The 22,529-nt window shown below is 49.9% G+C and overlaps 2 protein-coding genes and 1 long non-coding RNA gene across 11 annotated transcripts; 1 reads left to right on the top strand and 2 right to left on the bottom strand.

The window, feature by feature from the left end:
* Positions 1–593: 593 nt before the first annotated feature.
* LOC118656311 lies at positions 594–3,653 on the bottom strand. The gene is made up of 2 exons (XR_004967569.1): positions 3,608–3,653; positions 594–803 (listed from the first exon to the last, which is right to left on the bottom strand). It is a non-coding gene; the product is annotated as an uncharacterized LOC118656311 (long non-coding RNA).
* Positions 3,654–3,688: 35 nt separating this feature from the next.
* On the bottom strand, positions 3,689–22,515 carry TMEM159 (transmembrane protein 159). 9 transcript variants are annotated; one of them, XM_036309481.1, is made up of 6 exons: positions 22,409–22,515; positions 19,784–19,956; positions 19,074–19,109; positions 13,911–14,079; positions 11,718–11,856; positions 3,689–4,559 (listed from the first exon to the last, which is right to left on the bottom strand). In XM_036309481.1, exons 2-6 carry the CDS (start codon positions 19,877–19,879, stop codon positions 4,463–4,465), a joined length of 537 nt encoding a protein of 178 aa, XP_036165374.1. In that variant the 5' UTR covers positions 19,880–19,956; positions 22,409–22,515; the 3' UTR covers positions 3,689–4,462. The 9 variants fall into 9 exon arrangements, with proteins under 9 accessions (XP_036165374.1, XP_036165376.1, XP_036165375.1 ...); XM_036309483.1 differs by having other exon boundaries at positions 19,784–19,880; positions 22,409–22,508; XM_036309482.1 differs by lacking the exon at positions 22,409–22,515 and adding an exon at positions 22,265–22,402 and having other exon boundaries at positions 19,784–19,880.
* Positions 8,279–8,947, top strand: LOC118656307 (polyadenylate-binding protein 2-like). The gene has a single exon (XM_036309478.1). The coding sequence runs from the start codon at positions 8,332–8,334 to the stop codon at positions 8,866–8,868; it is 537 nt and encodes a 178-aa protein (XP_036165371.1). The 5' UTR covers positions 8,279–8,331; the 3' UTR covers positions 8,869–8,947.
* Positions 22,516–22,529: the final 14 nt, after the last annotated feature.

The following is a 22,529-nucleotide window of genomic DNA, read 5'->3' on the forward strand; positions in this document are numbered from 1 at the left end:
ACATCCCCTTGCTAAGAGACTCTCTTCCTTGGAGGCTTTGAAGAAGCAAAACAAAATGTGTGCACTGCCACAAGAGAGGGACTGGATGCTACCAGTGACCATGTGGGCTTGGATGTAGATCCTTCCCCAGGCGACCTCAAATGAAAACCCAGCCCTGGCAACACTGACTGCAGTCTTACTAAGCGCCCAGCAAAGGACCCGGGCTGCTTTGCTCCGGCCCCCTGCAGGCACCCGGGCCACCGGCTGGCTTCCCTCTGGCCCCAGCTTCGTCAGGAAGGATGTCCGGAAGACGTCTGGTCTAATTAGCATATTACCCTTTATTATTATAGATTAGGTCATCTGGAAATCCAGATGGGCTGAGCCCCCAAATGGCACCAGCACTCAGGGATGGGGAGATTTTAAAGGACTCTGGGCAGGCTTTTTCTGGGCAGAGAATTCTCTGGGCAGGTCTGGATCCTGGGAAGGTCCAGAGGGGAAGGATAATGGTCTTAGCAAGTGGAATGTGGTCCAAGGGAAAGGGGATGTTGGTTGTGAAGTGGCCTAAAGATCAGTTCCCAGGGGAGGGGATATTGATTCAATTATTTGATCAGACCTAACATTCCAGCCTTTTTGTTTTATGGAATAGGGACAAAGGTCCTATCTTTTGTAGTTACTTCCTGCTGAGGGGGGAACGTTGATATCACAGGGGGATGGGTTTTGCTTGTAGTCGACTGGAACACTGTATAGATTCCTCCTGGTTGGACCGAGGGGTTGCAGCAGCATGAATTCCCTGAGGGACTGGATGGCGAAGGCTCAAAGTGGTCCTTAAGATGAAAAATGGTGCAGAATACATGGGCCAAAAACAAGGATGAGAAATAGGAATGTTAAAGGTCCTATGAAGGGAAGTAGCCAGTATACCAGTTTATATTCTTTAGCAGGTAGTCCCATGAATTTGACTCACTATTCTTTGTGGCCCTTTCTGTTAATTTTGGGGCAATATCCCTGACTAGGCCAAATTGATTGACATAAAAACATTAAAATTTTGAAGATAATGAACTGAACTGGAATCTAACATTCACAACTACGTGTATGGAATCTATTGAAACACATTTTCCCTCTAAAATCACCCTTATTTTTATTAACGAGCTAAATCAAGACCCAATTTATTCACTGCAGTAAGTCTAATTACAATTTGGCCTGATTGTTTGCACAAACACAATAAGGATAGCAATTGATTATATAGGCTTTTAAAAACCTGCTTTGCTGGAATCTAATGATTGTGCTTTAATTAGCCCCTCAGGGCAAAGAAGCTGAGCCACCTAGCTGCCATCAGGTTTGCCTGCAATACCTGCAGACTTGGTGAATTCCTCAAGTTCTTGAAGTCCCCAATGATGTCTTGAGGTCCCTTCTTGTCGCTTTCTCTCAGGAAAGCGACCTTCATTCCTTACCTGAAACACTGCCATGAACCACGTCGCCTGATACAGCCAGGCAGCAGGCTTTTAGATGTGAGGTCTATTCAAATAGAAGCAATGTTCCTCCCCTGGGAACTGACCTCCAGGCCACTTCAACCAACATCCCCTTTCCCTTGGACCACATTCCACTTGCTAAGACCATTATCCTTCACCTCCAGACTTTCCCAGGATCCAGACCCACCCAGAGAATTCTCTGCCCAGAAAAAACCCATTTAGACTCCTTTAAAACCTCTGACGCCCTATCCCTGGGCACTGGCACCATTTGGGGCTCAGCCATCTGGTCTCCAGATGACCTGGTACATTTATAATTCTTTACCTCTTCTGGCCTCATGTGTTCCCCCCTCAGCAGCCCTAACATTTGGTGCCAAAACCTGGGAGGGTTCCACAGGGAAGGGGAGCCATTGCCCGGGACTGGTCACCTGAGTTTGCTACTCGGAGAGCAGGAGGCAGCAGCAGCTTGACCCGGGCTCACCTCCGCATCCCCCTCGGTGACGCGATCACCGCCTCCATTAGGCCTCCCTCCCGTATGGGCCTCTGGACCAGCCAAGGAGGACGCCAGGTCAGGGGCCTTTCCTTCCCACTGCTGACCCCGCACTCAACACCAGCTCACCTGGCCTCCGGGAAGTGACAACTGGGTCAGCCCTCCCGACTTCTGATGCCGTCTCAGACAAAAGGCCCAGCACTAGGCCAGGAATCCTCTCCCATCCTGCCTTGCCCAGGGACCAGTCCCACAGCCTTCCTCTCAGGGGACACCCACCACGCAATCAGACTGTCTTCCTCCCTCCGGAGCCAGCCGGGACTAGCCAGCTGGGATGCCTCCCTCAGTCTAGCTTCCCGGGTCTCCGTGTTGCTTACCTCCTCTTCCCAATATACACCATTCCCTCCAAAAACACACTCCTTTGGGATGTCTCCTCCATGTTAACACACTCGGCCTTTCCACAGAGGTCCGGCCAAGAGCCTTCTCTTCTATTGTAATATGGCCCGGCCACAATAAATCAGACATGACGCACACTGGACTGAGAATGGAAATTTCAATTTTAACATTCTCCGGCACTTAGACAGCTTCCAATGGGAAGTGGTCAGAGATCCCCGACGTCCAAGCCTCCGTAATTGTCCTTCTCTGTTCAAACCTGCTCTGCCTCTCAAATCCCACTTCTCCACTCAAAGCCCCTCCTGCCAACCCTGGACCTTTCCACCCTGAGGCCTCTGGTCTGTCCTTCCCCACCCGTCAGGTCCCTCAGACCCCTTCTTTGACCCTGACAGCCGTGCCAGGACTCCTACCACACAGAAAACGTGACATGTGTTCTGTTAAGTCCGTGGTATGTGGCAAGTTGTTATGTAACAACAGAGAACTGACACGCTTGTTAAGTGACTCCCACATTAGAAAGGAAACTTCAGGAAACTTCTCATTTTTCTCTACTCAGACCCCAGAGCCCAGCGGGGTAGACCCTCACATGAGGGAAAAGCACATTCCATGAACACTCCCCGGCAGTGTCCATACCCCCTGCTTGGCAGGGATAGGCAGCTCTTCGCTAGTACAGGGGAAGGCACTTTTGGTGACAGATGTGGCTATCATAAGATGCTGGGAAGCTTCCTTTATGCCCTACTGTGGCAAACTGCCCACATCTGTTTTTGTCTGTCTAGCACACATTTCCTTTCCTTCTGACATTCCTCGTGAGCCTCCTCCCATCTGTCTGCGCCCCAGTACCTCCACCTTTTGTGGGACCAGTGGAGCTGACCTACCCCCTCCCCGGGTTCCTGAAGAGCTTGCCCAGCCCAGCCCTGCCCTATCAGCACAGTCCATCCCCGTCACTGGGATTGGTCCAGGGTTGCTCACATGACCCAAGCCTGTCTAATCAGAGCCAGACCCGAACACTTGTATGTACTATTAGACAAGAGCAGCCTCCTAGTCCCGCACAAAGTGCTACCCATAAGGCTGCTGTAAGCCAGAGCGGCCGGATGGCCACGCAGGGAGGGCCTGCGGAAAGGCAGCTCACTCCAAGGGACACAGTGCTGAGGCAGAAGGGAGCCTGGGCCCAGCAGCGCCGCAAGACCCAGCCCCGGGCTTCCCAGCTGAAATGAACTCCTCCCCTCAGCCTCCTGTTATGTAAGCCACTTTGAATTGTATACCACCAGCAACTGAAAAGCCATCTTACCAGGATCTGCATGAAATCGACAAAGAACAGGGGGTCTGATGTCTAAAGAGAAAGGAAATATAAAGTAAAAAAAAAAAAAAAGAAAATCTAAACAAATATTTATTGAATAAAATCCACAGCAAATAAACCACTGAAGTAGAAATTCCATAGAATTTTAAAAATTTCTGTAGTCCTTTAGCGTTTTCATAGAACTTTTTTAAAAAATGGCTTAACAGGACAAGTTCTTTAAAACAATACAAAAGTATCAAGTGCCAAGAGTAAAAGCACTCACAGGAGTCAGCAGTGGATACGACTCCTTTAGACTTCTGAAAAAATGCTCTTGACTATAAAATTAAGGCTGTTCTAACTTTGGGTCCATTATTGTCCAATGTTGCTGTTCTTTCTGAATAAAAGCTAATAACACCGAAGAGCTTGCTCTGGTTTGGATATTTCTCACCCCCACTCTTGTTTCAAACCAGTGGAGAAATAAACAGCTCCTCCCATTTCTAAAAAAAAGGAACAGATAAAAAACAATCCACATTTGTCCCAATATGGGCCCTTGGACACAAGATCCTTGGGTCAAGTCAACCTTAGGATCCCAGCGCCAGGCTCTAGGGGCTCAAACTGCCAAAGGCAAGTCTGCCTCACGGGGAGAAGGGGTGAGTGGCCGAGTTGCTGAGCAGGGCAGTTCTCACAGGGCCACTGCAGGGCCTACAAACAAGTGACACAGCAGAGGACACACCCAAGGAGCTGACGACCTAGCGCCCTCTGCGTCGTGATCCCAGCGACGTGTGCTCCGACAACCCTCCAAAGATGACTGGAACAGGCTCCATCCGCCGTCGGCATTCCTGGTAGGGCCCCTGCAGCCTGCAGACTTCACGGCCGGCTGGCGTCGCCGCTGGGGTTCTGTGTCAGTGGTCTGTTCCATGACGAGAGCAAATGGTCAGCTCTAGGGCCTCTGTAAAGAGCAGGGCTGAGAGTGTACACAGCTGAATATGTGACGTGCTTTGATAGTCATTTTTAGCTGCTTGCTGTCACCATACGGGATTGGGGCTACACCAGTTTCACAGGTGAGGAAGCCAAGGGCACAAGAAGTTAAAATGACTACGTGGAGACAGGGCTGATGCCCTTTTCCCTTCTTTTATTTGGATATCGTGCTGCCTGTATCCTCACAACAATCCAGGGAGAAAGGCAGAGCAAGGAGGAACCCTATTTTACCAATAAAACAGCTCAAGCCCTGGCCGGGTGGCTCAGTGGATTATGCTCTAACCGTTAAAGCATTGTCCTGATACGTCAAGGTTGCAGGTTCGATCTCCGATCAGGGCACATACAAGAATCAACCAACGAATGCATAAGTAAGTGGAACAATAGATCTCTCTCTCCCTCTCTCAAATCAATACATTAGAAAATAAAGAAAAAGAAATCTGAGAATAGAGAAGTTAAACAGTATATTCAAGATCACACAGCTAAAAGTGGTGGAGCTGGGATTCAGACCCTTATCTTCAGATTCCAATTAGTCAACTATTTCTTGATGATTCAACACCAGGGAGGTGGGGGAGGAGAAACAGGTGGGTCTTTTTTAGCCCCTGCGATGGCGATTTCCGAGGGTAGTGCTGCTGATATTACCTGGATCTATGGGCTGGCAATCCCATCACACACCAGCCTGGCTGACAAACACAATCCCAAGATGCATCTCCTCGAAAGATTTTCCTTCAAGAGCTGAGAGAACTAAACACTTCATCGCCTGCCCTTCCAGCCTGGAGCACCCACCTGACGAAACGCTAGCCACAGAGGCTGGTTGGGGAGGATGGAGAGAGGTCCTGGGAAAACATCACTTGATAGAAAGGGCAGACTCCGCCAATGAAGGAACTCAATTGGTCTCGCTTCACCTGCTCTGAACGTAGTTGGTGCAGCCAGAGCCATAGCATCTTCCTTGTGGTTATCAGGTGACAACCGATCGGCTCCAGATGGCAATACACAAGCAGGTGGCTGGGATGTGATGGCGCCAGAAGGCCTGTGGGAACGCTGGGCGTCTCCAGCTATTGGTTAGGCCATAAAGTAAACCCATTTGTCTAAGCTGGTATCTGCTTCGGGTTTCATTACTTGACAGCCAAAGCATTCCTACCTGATAACACAGGGCTGAGAAAGAATCCCATCTCCCTTAGGAAGAGCTGTAAGGAGGCCAGGCACGTAAGCAACGTGGTGGCTCTACCAACTGCCCCCACTCTCCCCACCACGGGCCAGAGGCCTCGCGATGCCCTGCCGAGGAGCGCGGCCTCCTCCTCCTCAGGCTGGCTTAGCTGCACAGGAGGCAGGTCGGTGTGCCTCCTCAAAAGACTGCTTAGTTCCCATAAACCCAGCTTAGAGTTTTGTTTCCTTTTTTCCTTTTTAAAAATTTTAGTTATGTTATTTTTTGTTTTAGGGTCAAAATTCCATTTGCATCATGAAATAAAGTAGGCAGTTCCTCTCCCTCTGTGCTGTGGATTATTTAACAAGAGAGGCATCTGTCTCTTGAGTTTTGAAGCATCACTAGTGCAAGAGCTTTCCACTGACCACTATTTTCTTAATAGCATAACACACACGTCTTTTCCACTCTCATGCTCCAATTTTTCACAGTGTAATTGGAAGAGCCGCATGACTCAATGAACCAATATTCTCCAATGACCAATGAAGTTACGAGATCGTGCACGGCTGGAAAGATTGCGAGTACTAGATAGACCAGTGGGTTCTAATGTAACAAGGTGCAGCAGGTCCCCGACTGCGCCTTTTGTCCCAGCACGGATGCAATGCCACAGGCTTCTGCACTTGGTGAGCTACCTGCGGTGACACTGGCTTCATGCACCATTTTGCTTAAAGTCTCAGAACTTAGGTTGACTTGAAGCGAGAACTTGCTGACAAGAGCTCACATTGCAACGGGCCATTAAGAGCTGCACTTCCCGAGCTCGGTGCTCTAGCACAGAGCAGGCTGACCATCTGCGAAGGCGGCTCCTCGCCCCAAGCACCGGCCCAGGGCAGCACACAGTGGGACAGTGCACAGACAGGACAGCCCACCCCCTAGGGCAGTGATGGCGAACCTATGACACGCGTGTCAGAGGTGACACGCAAACTTATTTTTTGGTTGATTTTTCTTTGTTAAATGGCATTGAAATATATAAAATAAATATCAAAAATATAAATCTTTGTTTTACTATGATTGCAAATATCAAAAAATTTCTATATGTGACACGGCACCAGAGTTAAGTTAGGGTTTTTAAAATGCTGACACGCTGAGCTCAAAAGGTTCGCCATCACTGGCCTAGGGAGACGTTAAAGATCTCTGAAAAATGGGAAACAAGGCCAATCCTTCCATTTTGTATTGGAAACATAACTACTTTTCATAAAAATATGTTCTGGACAGATGAAACCAAGATGGCGGCATAGGTAAACACCGGAGTTTGCTGCCTCGAACAACCACTTCAAAAATACAACTAAAAGATGGAACGGACATCATCCAGAACCACAGGAAGGCTGGCTGAGAGGAAGTTCTCCAACTAGGAGGAAAGAGAAAAACATACCGAAACTCAGAGGAGGCGCAGTGCTGAAGTAAAATACTAAGGTGCGGAGTGCATGCGGAGCGGGCTGGCAACTGAGGGTGCGGTTGTCGTTTTCAATCGGGAGGGAGTCTCAGGCTCTGAGCTCCAGTTCCGGGCAAGTCTCTAGGGACCCAGACTCATACGGGAGAAGCGGAACTGTCTGGCATCGCTCAGAACCCTAGGGCAGCTTTCTCTCCGTGGGGCTTGCAGCGATTACTGGGACACTGAGAAGCAGAGCCTCTGAAGGCAAGACTGAGAGCAGCCATAATTGCTAACCCCGCCCTGTTGATCCCGTGGGACCCGCCCGGCCCAAGCCCTGTAGGGAGACTTTTGCTGGATAGCCTCAGGCAAAGGCTAGATTAGCACCACCCTAGAGATCCAGGAGCCAGGAAGCCCAGAGGTTGGAGTGGGACCATCCAGTTTGCAGCTCCGTGGAACCATAAAAGACACACTCAGGGGGCAGACTCAGTGAGCACCAAAGCCCCATTGAAGCAAGTCTAGCCCCAGAGGGGTGTCTCCAGCACAGAAGTTCTCCCACTGCAGACACAGCTGATTCTCACAGCAATTGGCCTGGAGGTCAATTCCTCACAGTGATAACTACAACAATCAAGGCTTAACTACAACAAGACTGTGCACAAAGACCACAAGGGGGTGCACCAAGAGTGTCTACCTCAGGTAATTGGGACACTTAGCACAGAAAGGCACTCTATTGACACAGTGAAGCATAAAAAATGCCGAGACAAAGAAACAGGACACAACAGAATTGGAGGAAAGCAAACTGTTGGATATAGAGTTCAAAACCACACTTTTAAGGTCTTTAAAGAACTGTCTAGAAGCCGCTGATAAACTTAATAAGGCCCTCGAAAAGACTGGTGAGACTGCCGATAAATGTAGTGAGATCTTCAAGAAGACTGGTGAGACCGCTGATAAATGTAGTGAGATCCTCAAGAAATCTAATGAGACCCTCGATGTTGTGATAAAGAACCAACTAGACATTTTTTTTGTTTTGTTTTGTTTTTAGAGCTTGTCTTCTGTGCTGAATTTAGTTCTCCCAGACCACTGAAGCTGATGAAGAAATTTTCAGTGAAATGTTTAAAGGACTGTGACTGTCACTCTGCTCCAAGTTCCCCTGTTTCTGAAGAGCTGGAAGCAATTAAAGCTCGAGTCAGGGAGATGGAGGAAGAAGCTGAGAAGCTAAAAGAGCTGCAGAACGAGGTGGAGAAGCAGATGAATATGAGTCCACCTCCGGGCAATGCTGGCCCAGTGATCATGTCTATCGAAGAGAAGATGGAGGCTGATGCCCGATCCATCTATGTTGGCAATGTGGACTATGGTGCAACAGCAGAAGAGCTGGAAGCACACTTTCATGGCTGTGGTTCAGTCAACCGTGTTACCATACTCTGTGACAAATTTAGTGGCCATCCCAAAGGGTTTGCATATATAGAGTTCTCAGACAAAGAGTCAGTGAGGACTTCCCTGGCCTTAGATGAATCCCTATTTAGAGGAAGACAAATCAAGGTAATCCCAAAACGAACCAACAGACCAGAGATCAGCACAACAGACCGGGGTTTCCCACGAGCCCGATACCGTGCCCGGACCACCAACTACAACAGTTCCCGAGCTCGATTCTACAGTGGTTTTAACAGCAGGCCCCGGGGTCGTGTCTACAGGGGCCGGGCTAGAGCGACTTCATGGTATTCCCCTTACTAAAAAAAGTGTGTATTAGGAGGAGAGAGAGGAAAAAAAGAGGAAAGAAGGAAAAAAAAAAAAAGAATTAAAAAAAAGAAAACAAGAACCAACTAGAAATTAAGCATACACTGACTGAAATAAAGAATATTATACAGACTCCCAACAGCAGACCAGAGGGTCTCAAGAATCAAGTCAAAGATTTGAAATACAAAGAAGCAAAAAACTCCCAACCGGAAAAGCAAAATGAAAAAAGAATCCAAAAATACGAAGATAGTGTAAGGAGCCTCTGGGACAGCTTCAAGCATACCAACATCCGAATTATAGGGGTGCCAGAAGATGAGAGAGAGCAAGATACTGAAAACCTATTTGAAGAAATAATGACAGAAAACTTCCCCTACCTGGTGAAAGAAATAGACCTCCAAGTCCAGGAAGCGCAGAGAACCCCAAACAAAAGGAATCCAAAGAGGACCACACCAAGACACATCATAATTAAAATGCCAAGAGCAAAGACAAAGAGAGAATCCTAAAAGCAGCAAGAGAAAGACAGTCAATTACCTACAAGGGAGTACCCATACGACTGTCAGCTGATTTCTCAACAGAAACTATGCAGGCCAGAAGAGAGTGGCAAGAAATATTCAAAGTGATGAATACCAAGAACCTACAACCAAGATTACTTTATCCAGCAAAGCTATCATTCAGAAGTGAAGGCCAGATAAAGAGCTTCACAGATAAGAAAAAGCTAAAGGAGTTCATCGCCACCAAACCAGTATTATATGAAATGCTGAAAGGTATCCTTTAAGAAGAGGAAGAAGAAGAAAAAGGTAAAGATGCAAATTATGAACAACAAATACACATCTATCAACAAGTGAATCTAAAAATCAAGTGAATAAATAATCTGATGAACAGTACGAACTGGTGATTGTAATAGAATCAGGGACATAGAAAGGGAATGGACTGACTATTCTTGGCGGGGGGGGGGGGAGGGAAGGGGTGTGGGGGTGAGGGAAGAGATTGGACAATAATCATGCACCTATGGATGAGGACAGTGGGTGGGGAGTGAGGGCGGAGGGTGGGGTGGGAACTAGGTGGAGGGGAGTTATGGTGGGAATAAAGAGTAACTAATGTAATAATCTGAACAATAAAGATTTAATTGAAAAAAAAGATAAAAAAATATGTTCTGTATTTAACAGGTAATTTTGTTCTTTTAAATGAATATTTTTCAAATTTCTGTTATAATTTCCATTTGAATAATTATCGAGACTGAAACCACATAAACAAAAATTCTCGAAAGACTCATCTTTTTAAAGAAGGTAAGATGGGACCTGGGAACAAAAGGCTGAGCACCGCCGCGTGGAGAGCCCAAGGGTCCGAGCACCTTGTCTGGGAGCAGCCCTGACTGTCTCGTCTCTCCATGACTGACAGGGGGAGGCCAGGAGCCAGCCCTGACTCCGTCTCAGTCTCTCCATGACCGACAGGGGGAAGAGGAGGAGGTGGCCAGGAGCCAGCCCTGACTCCGTCTCAGTCTCTCCATGACCGAAAGGGGGAAGAGGAGGAGGTGGCCAGGAGCCAGCCCTGACTCCATCTCTGTCTCCATGACCGACAGGGGGAGGAGGAGGGGGAGGAGGCCAGGAGCCAGCCCTGACTCGTCTCAGTGTCTCCGCCTGTGACAGAGCATGTGCAACAGGGAGAGGTGTGGACACAGAGGCGTCAACCTCAATAAGCTAAACAGACCAACATTTCCTCTTTCATCTCCTTCAAGACTGACAGCGATCAAAACAATGTATGAGAAGCCTCATGCAACTGCAGGGATATCCATGAGGCTCAGGGGCTACTCTGTAGAAACCAAACTTGGCACCTCAGTCCTGAGAGCACGGGCTGGCACACCACAGCCCTCGGGCCAAATCTAGCCTACTGCCTACTTTTGTAAATAAAGTTTTATTGGAACTCAGGGACACTCATTTTTGTTGGCTAATTATCTATTGCTTTCATACCACAGCACCAGAGCTGGGTGGTTGCAACAAAGACCACACGATCTGCCAAATCTGAAATGCACCATCTGGCCCCTTACAGAACGCATTTGCCGACCCCAGTCGGAAAGTCATTTTACATCTCGGGTAAGAAGGCTTTTAAGTACCTGATCTGGATCTGAGTCCCTTCCCTGCCACTTGGTGCTGGGACTTGGCCTCTTTCTCCCTGTTGCAAAATGGGGCTAGTGCCTGCCTCCCCGGTGGCTGTGAGGGTCCCTAGCCCAGAGCACGATTAATTCAGCAAGGGCTGAAATGAAGCACAACGGGTCACAGCCCACCTGGAACTCAGATCCAAAAATCCTCAAGGACAAAATGCAAGCATAAAAAATCCCCTTGGGAGCCCCTTAGGATGGTGGCCCATTACAGGCATAAGGTCCCGGCCCGCTGGTCCCTCCAGCAGCTGAATGTCAGTTGAAGCACTGTCCCTACACAGGCCCCGGGGAAGGCGTCCGCCTGAGGAACAGCTCCAAACCTCAAGCTCTAGACTTACCCCCGATGTGAACAGGGACCAAGACAGAACATGGATATTCCTCCTTCTTCCCAGAAAAATACCTTAATTTGAATTTCTGTAAGTTAATGAACATCTTTCTAAAGGAACGAATCAATAGCTACCTCATAGAGTTGCCATGACAACACAATTGTCGTGTGGGTGGACGAGAGCGATAGTTTTGTTTGAAACTCCACTGTGAATTCCCATGTGATGCCCGATGTGCACAGGGAACGATGAGGACCTGGCCTCCTACAATTATGCTTCTAACACTGTTGGGTGAGGGTATTATTTGTAACCACCCTCCCCCTCCCCCGCAAGGAAACGATTAGGTTACCGCATTGATAGGTGTTTACCTGGGAGAAAACCAGTAGTTGATGAGGCTGGACATTGCCACGTAGGACACGATGATTGTCCCTGACACGGAGAGTGACACGAAGACCAGGACACAGAGGACGCAGAGCAGCGCGACGCCGCCCACAGAGATGACCAGCCCTGGAGGAGAGCTTGGTTAGTGGCATCATCTCACACAGCTGCCAGACCCTGGACCGTCGTGTTTAAAAAACAGTTAACTCGGACTTTTTTAAGTGAGAAAAATACGTTTTTCATAAAGTGGGATCCGTGAGGGAAAACGCAGTACCAACTATCAGGGAGGGCGGGGCTCTCAGAGCAGACAGCCCGAGGCGGATGCTACTTAAGTCATTCACCGCCTCTGGGGCCTCCTGGAGCGTTAGTTTGACGCGTGTGTAGAAAGGGTAAATGATAAATGCCTGCAGGTGCTGACCTGACAACTCCATGACTTGCCACATGTGTGCTGGGTGGTGGCAGTTTCTGTGTGCCCTGCTTCTCCTTCCCCCCATAACGAGTCCCCCTTTCCAATGTAGGACTAACGACATGGCAGGATGGCTGGCAGACACCCTGGTTCTTGCCTCGGGCGTAGTGAGCAGCCGGGACTCACCCCCATGGCCTTGGTGATCATCTGTAAACATAGAATCTAAACAATGTGTTGCCTTTTCATGAGACTCACAGAATCCTAGGTCAGCGTTTTCTGAAGTGCGGCCAGTAACCACTGCATCAGAACCAGAGGCATTGGGAGGCTGGTTAGAAATTCAGATTGCTGGCCCGAGCTGGTTTGGCTCAATGGATAGAGTGCCCGCCTGTGGACTGAAAGGTCCCATGTTTGATTCCTGTCAAGGGCACATGCCCAGGTTGTAGGCTCTCCCTCTCCCTTCCTCTCTGAAATCAATGAAAAAATATATATTTTTAAAAATTCAGATTTCTGGACCCTACCTCAGACCTCATCTCTGGATGAGGCCTGAAGTCATCATTTTCACAAAGCAAGACTCATGCACACTCAAGTCCGAGAACCACTGCTCTAAAGGCTTTGCACATGCTGTTCCTCTGGCCTAGAAAGCCCTTTCTTACCCAAAGGAAATGACGTTATCGCACATCTTCAAGCCCTGCCTTCTGTAAAGCTTTGTCACCAAAATAAAGGGGACCCATCTCTCTCTCTAAACTCACTTTGTCCCAGTACTCATTCATCCCTCCACCATTCCTTCACTCGCCCACCTGCCCATCAATACTTACTGAATGACCACTCTGCCAGGAGGTAGTTGGCTCATCACCCACCATGCCTACCTTCTTCAAGTATAAACTGCCTCGTCCAGTCCCCGGGGCAGGGAAACAATGCTGGGTGCTCTTAGCTCTGAGAAGCCACAGCAGGGACCACAGGCGACTGCCTGACCCACTGCCAACCATCCCTTTGGCTAGCATGTTGTGGCTTGTGATCTGACTTGAAAAGGCAAACTGAGCCAAACAGATCTGCTTTCTGGGCGATGTTAACTTAGCATCACAGGAGGAAGTTGAGAGTTGGCACTGGAACGTCAGGAGGAAAGGGGAGAAGGGGAGCCGCAGTACCTCGCAAGGCACAGCAGGCAGCGGGCGCTCAGTGACTGGCTGGCGTGATGGCCTCTCTGTTGGACAATGGTCAGCATTCACGGAGAGGCTGCCCTGTCTGTGGACTGTGCTAAACACTTCATGAAATGTCAGTTCCAATCCTCACAACAACCCTCTGAGACAGCATGTTATATCCCAGCCTCACAAAGAGGAATCTGAGACTCAGTGAGGGTATAGAACAGCCGTGGGCAAACTACGGCCTGCGGGCCGGATCCGGCCCATTTGAAATGAATAAAACTAAAAAAAAAAGACCGTACCCTTTTATGTAATGATGTTTACTTTGAATTTATATTAGTTCACACAAACACTCCATCCATGCTTTTGTTCCGGCCCTCCGGTCCAGTTTAAGAACCCACTGTGGCCCTCCAGTCAAAAAGTTTGCCCACCCTGGTATAGAACTTGTCCAACGTTGCACTGGGAGTGCAAATTTTAATGCAGACTCCGGAGCCCGTGTTTTACCTACTCTGACAAGTGGCCGTGGTCCATGTGATTTTGACAAGAGTAGGGACCTTTGACCAGAGTTGCAGATGCCCAATAAACAGTGTTCTCCCAGCTGAGTCATTTTCCAAGGGGGCGAATAACTGAGCAAGTACCTTCCAGTAACATGACGCCCACCAGGGCAGCCAGGGAGGTGAGAACCACGAGGAGCAGGAAGAAGCCAACAGGAACGGCCGACATTACAACAAACACCAGCAAGGTGAGGGCCGCAAAAGGGTGGCGGTCCAGGTACTGGCCCACTGGAGACTTCATGAAGGCAACCACCTGCGGGCAGAAGGAAGAGCCAGGATTGGATGCACGTCTGACGCCCGCGCTGCGGGAGGCACGCTGGAAGGCTCCTAAGGAAGAGCAGTAACAACCCTCCCTGACGGGAACCCTCACACCCACAACTGAAGGCGACTGAGAGCCCCACCCAACTGCGAGCCCTGCGAGGGAGGAAGGGCCTCTGAGCAGATCCCAGCACGTGTGTGCACTGACGCACTTCTGTACATCTGCCTCCCCCTGCACAGCAGAGGCCAGAGGCACAGAGGTCAGGTCCCAGCTCACCTGCTTGCTGGAAACGCAGCATCGCAGCCCTGCCCACCCCCCGCATCAGATGCTGCTGGTAAACAAGATGTGCACCCACTAAAGCTGGGGCAAGGGGGGACTAAGGTGTCACCTAGAGTCACGCAGCATCCACATGGCACAATGGAGGCAATCAGAGCTAAATCCCTCTCTCCCTGTCAAATGCTTTCAACGACTGCCACCTTGTTAGGAAAAAGCCTTTCCGTCATCAGCCCGGACACCACGTTGGCCACAGCTGGACGGCTACTGCAGCTTGTGCTGCCTCAACAAGCGGTTCTCCTTCTTCACCAGGTGTGGGGACCTTGTGGGCCAGCTCAATAGAGGAGGACTGCTTTCACTCAGAGCCGGCCCAGGATGGGCCTCTCTCCGTAGGCCACACGCCAGCTCTCTCCTGGAACTGACAGGCTGATTCCTGCTCCCTTGAAAGGTCCCATCATTCCAGAACTTTTCCCAGTAAAAACTGGTCCTTCCTATGCCTCATTCCTTAGAGTCCTGTAGGCCAGCAGCTGAAATGAAGACATAATTCAAGCTACAGTGATCACAGGCAGCACGACCCAATCCTCATGTGCCCCTACAAACAGCTGTGGCTTGTGATCTGACTTGAAAAGGCAAACTGAGCCAAACAGATCTGCTTTCTGGGCGATGTTAACTTAGCATCACAGGAGGAAGTTGAGAGTTGGCACTGGAACGTCAGGAGGAAAGGGGAGAAGGGGAGCCGCAGTACCTCGCAAGGCACAGCAGGCAGCGGGCGCTCAGTGACTGGCTGGCGTGATGGCCTCTCTGTTGGACAATCGTCAGCATTCACGGAGAGGCTGCCCTGTCTGTGGACTGTGCTAAACACTTCACGAAATGTCAGTTCCAATCCTCACAACAACCCTCTGAGACAGCATGTTATATCCCCGCCTCACAAAGAGGAATCTGAGGCTCAGTGAGGGTATAGAACTTGTCCAACATTGCACTGGGAGTGCAAATTTTAATGCAGACTCCGGAGCCTGTGTTTTACCTACTCTGACAAGCGGCTGTGGTTCACGTGATGTTGACAGTGTCTCAACGGTGGGAGGTGAGCAGGCTGCAAGGCAGGAGGCGCTCAGTGACAGGGACCCAAGTTCAGGGCCCCCTCTCCTTACCCAGAAGAGGCCTCTGGAGGAGAACTCTCCCGGCCAGACACACCCTGCCAGGCACAGAGGGCACACTGCCCACTGGCTACCCTGCCCCCACTGCTCCTTTCTACAAAAGCTGCCAAGTGTTGCTCTGCAGCTTCTCTAGCAGAGGGGACGGTGCAGGAAGCCCGCTGGCTTAGACTGCCCAGCTCTGCCCTCCAGGACACAGCAGGATTCTCCTGGTGGTGGTGGTAGTGGTGGTGGTGGTGGGGGGGGGGTGTGCTGAGGGCGAGGGGCGAGGCCATGAGAGGGTCATGGGAGTGGGCTGGCCCCTTGAGCTGCCCAGGTCCAGTCCGCATATATCCTTAGTAAGCCCCCCAGGCTATCTGACCGGCTGACTGGTTCTCTCTGGTTCTTCCTCACGACAGTCCCAGTGACCACGCAGGAGGGAGGGTGAGGGTGAGCTCCAGGTGCCAGCACGGTTGCTGTCAAGCACCTGAAATGTGGCTTGTGTGACTGATGAACTGGGTTTTTAATTGACTTTAAATTTAAAAACTGAAATGTGATTCAGTCATTGGAAAGTTTTAAATTACATTTTGAATAAGTCAGTTATGTCTCAAATAAATTTTCAACTGAAAATTTTATGAAATCTGAATAGAGATAAAGTATTTCCAATAAAAATTTAACATCTGAATTGAATGCTCTGAGTATATGGAAAAAAGGATGTAAAATATCTCACTAATGATTTACACCAGTGGTCGGCTCTTCCACAAAATATGGACTTCTGCACATGGGCCACGAAGTTTCAATCGCACTGTACGTGCACACCCGCACATGGTATGTTGTGGAAGAGCCACACTCAAGGGGCTAAAGAGCCGCATGTGGCTCGCGAGCCGCAGTTTGCCGACCACGGCACTAGGCTATAAAAAATATATTATTAAAGTTAATTTCACCTGTTTCTTTTTATGCTTTTAATGTGGCTATTAGAAACTTTAAAATTATATACATGGCTCACTTCCATTGGAAAGTAAAAAAATAAACAAAAAAAGAGAAAAAATGGGAAGTAAAGTGCGGGCTTTTGAGCAGGATCGTGAGGATAGTAAGAAAAATAATCGAAGAAGGACGAGCCCGGCAGTCCTGTGCAAGAGGCAGCTAGGGAGATTGCAGAAGTGGGACAGCCGCGCTGCTGGCCCCGGCAGCTGATGGCCCCGAGGGGGCGGCAGCGGGGGACAGGGAAACTTCGAGGGGACTTGCTGGGGATCCAGGAGAAAAGCAGGCCTGTGCTACTTGTCCTTAAGGAATCTACTTTTTCCTTAGCCTCTTCTGCAGCCGGGGCCTACAATTAATATTAATTCAATAACATTTTAAAAGAAACTACTCTGCCTCAGGACGATCTGACACACGTCAGGGCTTACCCCACTGATAACCTGCCCCATCGTCCTGGGAGCCGGCTGGCCAGGAAGTCCTCTAGCCCAGCGGTCGCCACCCTTCCGGACCTCACGGACCACCAGTTGGCGACCGCTGCTCTAGCCCAAATCCAGTCCAACGACCAAGGCCGAGGACGTAAGATGAAGAAGGGAAGAAATGCCAGGAGGCCAGGGTTCACATGCTGTAATGTCTAACTCACAGGGGGGTGAAAATAGGAAAGAAGGCACACCACATGCCTAGTCAGTGTGGGGCCTACAGCAGGTGTGCAGTCAGGGCTGGCCCGTATACATCTCTCTCTAGCAGGCGTGGACTTGCAGAACTGCCTGCTCACTAACATGGGCACAGTACTTGCCCTGCTTTTGTGAATATGCACAAAGCAGCAAAAAAACACTTGTCGCCTAACACACACATTCCCAGCTGAGGTCAAACTCAGTGACACTTGCCTTCTAGTTTCCGCTCTCTGAACAACTGTCCTCTTCATGACCCACTGAGTGCCACCTGTCCCCCCACATTTTTATGAGTTTGTTTTTTGTTGTTAGTGGTGGTGATTTCACCATTTAAAATGGCACCATGTGTAAGAAGGCAGCATTGTGTCTTACAGAGAAAACAAAATGTGTTAGATAAGCTTCATTCAGGCAAGAGCTATGGTGCAGTCTGCTGTGAGCTCACTGTTAATGAATCAACCATACATCTTAAATAAAGTGTCTTTAAACAGAAATAGTAATACAACAGGTATGTATTCATTGTGGATGGAAATGCTGTGACCAGGAGTTTGCCGGAACCTCGCCCTGTATTCCCCGAGGAGCAGAGGCCCAGGATTTGCTGACTGAGTGCTGGAGGTGACTTTATAGGACACAGCTGACACATAGACTGCGGATCAAGTGCAGAAGGCAGATGAGTTAACCTTTAGTAACAAGAGTCTCAGCCTGCTGCTTGTCCAAAGAAGAGAAAAGCTATCTAGCCCTAGCGGGTTTGGCTCAGTGGAGAGTGTCAAGGGCACATGCCCAGGCTGCGGGCTCGACCTCCAGTAGGGGGATTGGTGATTCTCTCTCATCAGTGATGTTTCTCTCTCTCTCCCTCTCCCTTCCTCTCTGAAATCAATAAAAATATATTTTAAAAAACAAAAAAAAGAAAAAGAAAAGCTGTCTAAATCCAGAGTGCCCGCAGCATTGGGACAAGTCGAGAAAGCCTCTCTACAGAGTGTATTACTCCAGACCACAAAGCGGTACCTTCTCCAATGGACCGCAGCGGGGCTGTGCTATCCAGCACAGAAATCACAAAACAGTTCATTACCCAACATGCACATTTTTGTGGGTATACTAGAGGCTCGGTGCATGGATTCGTGCATGGGTGGAGGTCCATCAGCGTGGCTGACAATCAAGGCCTATCGGGGGACCAGCTGGCTGGGGGGAGGGGCTGCGGGAGGTTGGCTGGGTGGGGGTAAGGGAGGTTGGCTGGCCAGCAAGGGGGTGGAGGGGCCACAGGAGGTTGGCTGGCCCAGAGGGGTAGGGGCCACAGGAGGTTGGCCAGCCGGCCCCCCCATTGGGGCCAGTTGGAGGGGGTGGAGAACCAGCCAGGTAGGTGGGAGAGGGGCCACAGGAGGTTGGCGGTGGGAGCACACTGACCACCAGAGGGCAGCTCCTGCATTGAGCATCTGCCCCCTGATGGTCAGTGTGCATCATAGCGACTGGTCAACTGGTCATTCCAGTCATTCACTTAGGCTTTTATATATATAGATTGCCCAGAAAAAAGTCTAGAAGGACATATAACCAAATGTTAATAATGCTGTATCTGGGAGCTGCTATTATTTTCCTGACAAAATGCTGAAAGGCACATAAAAGAAAGCTATAAAGATAAATGCAGGGAACTGAAATATACTATCTGAAGTCCCATCACCATTGAATAGTGAACCCCTGGAAAGTGGCTAGTTCAAAGTAAGATATGATATGTAAAATGCACACTAGATTTCCAAGACTTAGTATAAAAAAAACAGTAAAGCATCTAAATAACTTTTTTCATTAATAATTTTTATAACGATTACATGTTGAAATGATATTTTGGGTATACTAGATTAAATAAAATACATTACTAAAATTAATTTCATCTAATTCCTTTTAATTTTTAAATGTGTCCACTAGAAAACTTTACCATCTTTTTAGTACTCACCCATGGATATATTTTTCTATTGATTTTTCTTTTTTTCTTAGAGAGAGAGGGTGAGAGAGAGAGAGAAACATTGACTGGTTGCCTCCCATATGCACCCCCACCCATGATCAAACCTGCACCCTAGGTATGTGCCCTGATGGGAATCAAACCCATAACCTTCTGGTGCATGAGAAGACACTCCAACCAACGGAGATACCTGGCCAGGGCAGTCACTAGAAAACTTTAAATTACATCTGTGGCTCACATCACATTTCTATTGGACACTGGGTTTCTGATGGAATACTAAACTCAGATCTCCAACTTTGGCCCCCTCATTTTCAGGGTAATAGATGAGCCCAAATTAACAACAAAGCTAAGAAAAACTCCGGTATCTGAGACCTGGACTGAGAGCAGCCTTTCCACATCCAGTGAAGAAATGCATTTGTGCAGGGGTGGTCCTGCGGCTGAGCTTCTGGTCTATGAGGTGAAACTGGATGTGTTGTACGTGTGACTCTCAGGAAGTCTCCTGAAATTCACGGTGGCTTCCAAGTCTTTCTTCCCCCTCTCCTTCCTCCTACTGCCTGGAATGTGGATATGATGGCTGAGGCTAGCCGTCTGGGACAATGAGCTTGAAGGTCACAACTCAGGCATGGCAGAGAGATAGCTTTCTATGGGGCTTAAGCTAATGTTACCTTGGGATTTTCCATTACACATACTGATTAGAAACTGACCTTCGAGTTATTCTGGACAGATTCTATGAGCAAAGACAGCTTCCTCTGCAGCTCCTGCAAGTCCTTTGAGGCACTCGGGATGTCCTCTTTGGCCATTCTGCAACACACGTTAGTCTTTTAGGGATTAACTCTTCCACCAGCCGAATCCCTCGTCGCCCTGTCTCTTGCTGTCACTGGAGGACACAAAAAGTTTCTTAAACCATCAGTGGTCTCAGCAACTGGCCCAACAAGAGCTTCTCCTATCTTCACACATTGATGGTGGGTAAACAGACGGCGGGTAACTTAGCAATATCTACCAAAATTTCCAATTGCACACACCTTGATCCAACACTTCATTTTCCAGACACATGAAGGAAATAATAAAAGACATATCACAATATAACAGAAAGATGTGCAGTGAGTGTATCCCTGATTATAATATACTGGAGGCCCAGTGCATGAAATTTGTGCATGGAGGGGGGGCCAAAACATTCTGGTATCTGAGACCTAGACTGGCCTGCACCCTCAGTCTGGCCTGCACCCTCTCCAATCTGGGACATCCCTCTTGCAATTTGGGACTGCTGGCTCCTAACCACTCACCTGCCTGCCTGCCTGATCACCCCTAACCACTCTGCCTGCCTGCCTGATCACCCCTAACCGCCCCTGCCTGCCTGCCTGATGACCCTAACTGCTCCCCTGCTGGCCTGATTGCCCCTAACTGCTCGGCCTCGGCCCACCACCGTGGCTTTGTCCAGAAGGACGTCCAGAAGACGTATGGTCTATCCAGCCTAATTAGCATATTACCCTTTTATTAGTATAATTAGTAGCAAAACAATGGAAAGAAGCTAACTGTCCATTAGTAGGAAACTGGTTAAATAATGATAAATTCATACAACGGAGTGTTGGACAATTATTAAAATGATAATGTAGCTATTCAGTGACATGAAAATATGCCTATAAGTGAGAAAAAATTATAAAAGACTTCATATGGTTACATACATATTTTATGTACATACCCCATAGTGAAAGGTTAGAACAGTGATGGCGAACCTTTTGAGCTCGGTGTGTCAGCATTTTGAAAAACCCTAACTTAACTCTGGTGCCGTGTCACTTATAGAAATTTTTTTATATTTGCAACCATAGTAAAACAAAGACTTATATTTTATATATTTAAATGCCATTTAACAAAGAAAAATCAACCAAAAAAATGAGTTCGCGTATCACCTCTGACATGCGTGTCATAGGTTTGCCATCACTGGCCTAGAAGGACATCTAACAAAATTGTATGGGTATTATCTCTGAGAGCTTATGTTTATTTTTTTGGCCTGACAAAATACTGAAAAGAAGATAGAAGAAGCAAGAAAGCTGAATGTACTATTTCAAGTCCCATTGCCACCTCCCCCCCCCCCCCAAAGAAACCCTTTCTCAAACAATAATGGTGGCCAATTTCTGCATTTATTACACAAACCGGCTGGCTCCCAGCTGCGCTGCGCAGAACCCTCCTCGGATCACCTGTGTGTGCGCTTCTGCCCTTAACCGGCGCCGATGGGAGCCTGGCCGCTAATACACCCTGACAACCTGGCATTGCCAGGACTGCCCCAATCGCACATATTTATCTTTTATTGAATATCCCACACGCTAAGGGTGTGTGTAGGGTGTAGGGGTAGCTATGAATATCTACAGGGTCTAGTGGTAAATTAATGCGCATTTTAATCGCCGCAGCGGGAGCCTCAGCTAGTCCTGAGCAGCAGGACCCCCCCAACCCCACCCCCGGAGCGGCCGGTCCCCACGCCCCGCCTCGCCCCGCCTGCCTCTGAGCGGCGCGGGCAGAGGACTTGGGTTTGGGAAGTTGCCAGCACTTACCTCCCCTAACCCCATCTCTGCAACCCACAGAAACAGGCCCAGCTCCCCTAACTGGTCTCCGGGCCTGGCAGGTCCCGGCCACCAGGACCGGTCCCGGGAGCTCCGCGGGGCGGGCGCGGGTGGGAACGCCTCGGGCCAGGGCCGCCCGTGCCTCCCGAGCCTTCCCCTCGGAGCCGGCGCACAGAGCCACCCGCCCGCCATCGGGGGCAACTGCTACCCAACCGTCCCCGGGAGTCGGGGGCTGGGCCCACGGGGTCACTCAGGCCTCCTCCCCGCGTCTCTCCGCCTCCGAGGGGCCCGGGGCGGCCCCCAGGGGACGGGATCCCAGGGGAGGGGCGTGGTGCGGGCTGGGAGGCGCTCGGCGGGGAGGCGCTCGGCCCGGAGGACCGACCCGGAAGGGGAGCGCAGGGGGAGTGGAGCGCCCTCCAGACTTTGGGGGGCTCTGCAGTGACCGGAGGGGGTTCTCGGGAGAGGAGCAGGCCCCGTAAGGAGAGGCTGGGGACTCCGCAACCAGGATTCCCAAGTCGGGCGGGGTCTCGCGTGGGACGGGGCTGGCAACCCTTTCACCCCAAACTGGCAGGTGTGGGGCCGCGCGGGAGTTGAGCTCCCGGGGTCCAGGCCGCGGAGGGGTACACTCACCTTCTCCCCAAACTGCCGGCGGCGGCGGCGGGCCGGGCACCCCAGGGCCTTCTCAAGCCCCGCCCCAGGCTCCGCCGCCCGCCTGCCCCGCAGGGGGCTCTGCAGCGCACACCCGGTACCCGCGCCCGACCTGCGAGTTCTCACCTGGTCCCCGCCCCGCAGCTAACCGGCGTCCGCAGATGGAGCCGGGGGAGGAGCCGGAGGAGGAAGGGACGCGCAGGCCAGGGCGGAGCGTGCTGCCCGCCCCGCCCGCTCAGGGCCCCGC

This window comes from Myotis myotis, unplaced genomic scaffold, assembly GCF_014108235.1.
Source record: "Myotis myotis isolate mMyoMyo1 unplaced genomic scaffold, mMyoMyo1.p scaffold_m19_p_5, whole genome shotgun sequence".
Taxonomy (NCBI): Eukaryota; Metazoa; Chordata; class Mammalia; order Chiroptera; family Vespertilionidae; genus Myotis; species Myotis myotis.

Coding starts and splice junctions, on each gene's coding strand:
- TMEM159 (XM_036309481.1), bottom strand. CDS start 19,879: ATGGCCAAAGAGGACATCCCGAGTGCCTCAAAGGACTTGCAGGAGCTG. Junction 14,080..19,073: donor ATAGAAAAATATATCCATGG/GTGAGTACTAAA, acceptor TTCTGCCCGCAG/GTGGTTGCCTTCATGAAGTC. Junction 4,560..11,717: donor AACTACTGGTTTTCTCCCAG/GTAAACACCTAT, acceptor GTACACTCTCAG/CCCTGCTCTTTACAGAGGCC.
- LOC118656307 (XM_036309478.1), top strand. CDS start 8,332: ATGGAGGAAGAAGCTGAGAAGCTAAAAGAGCTGCAGAACGAGGTGGAG.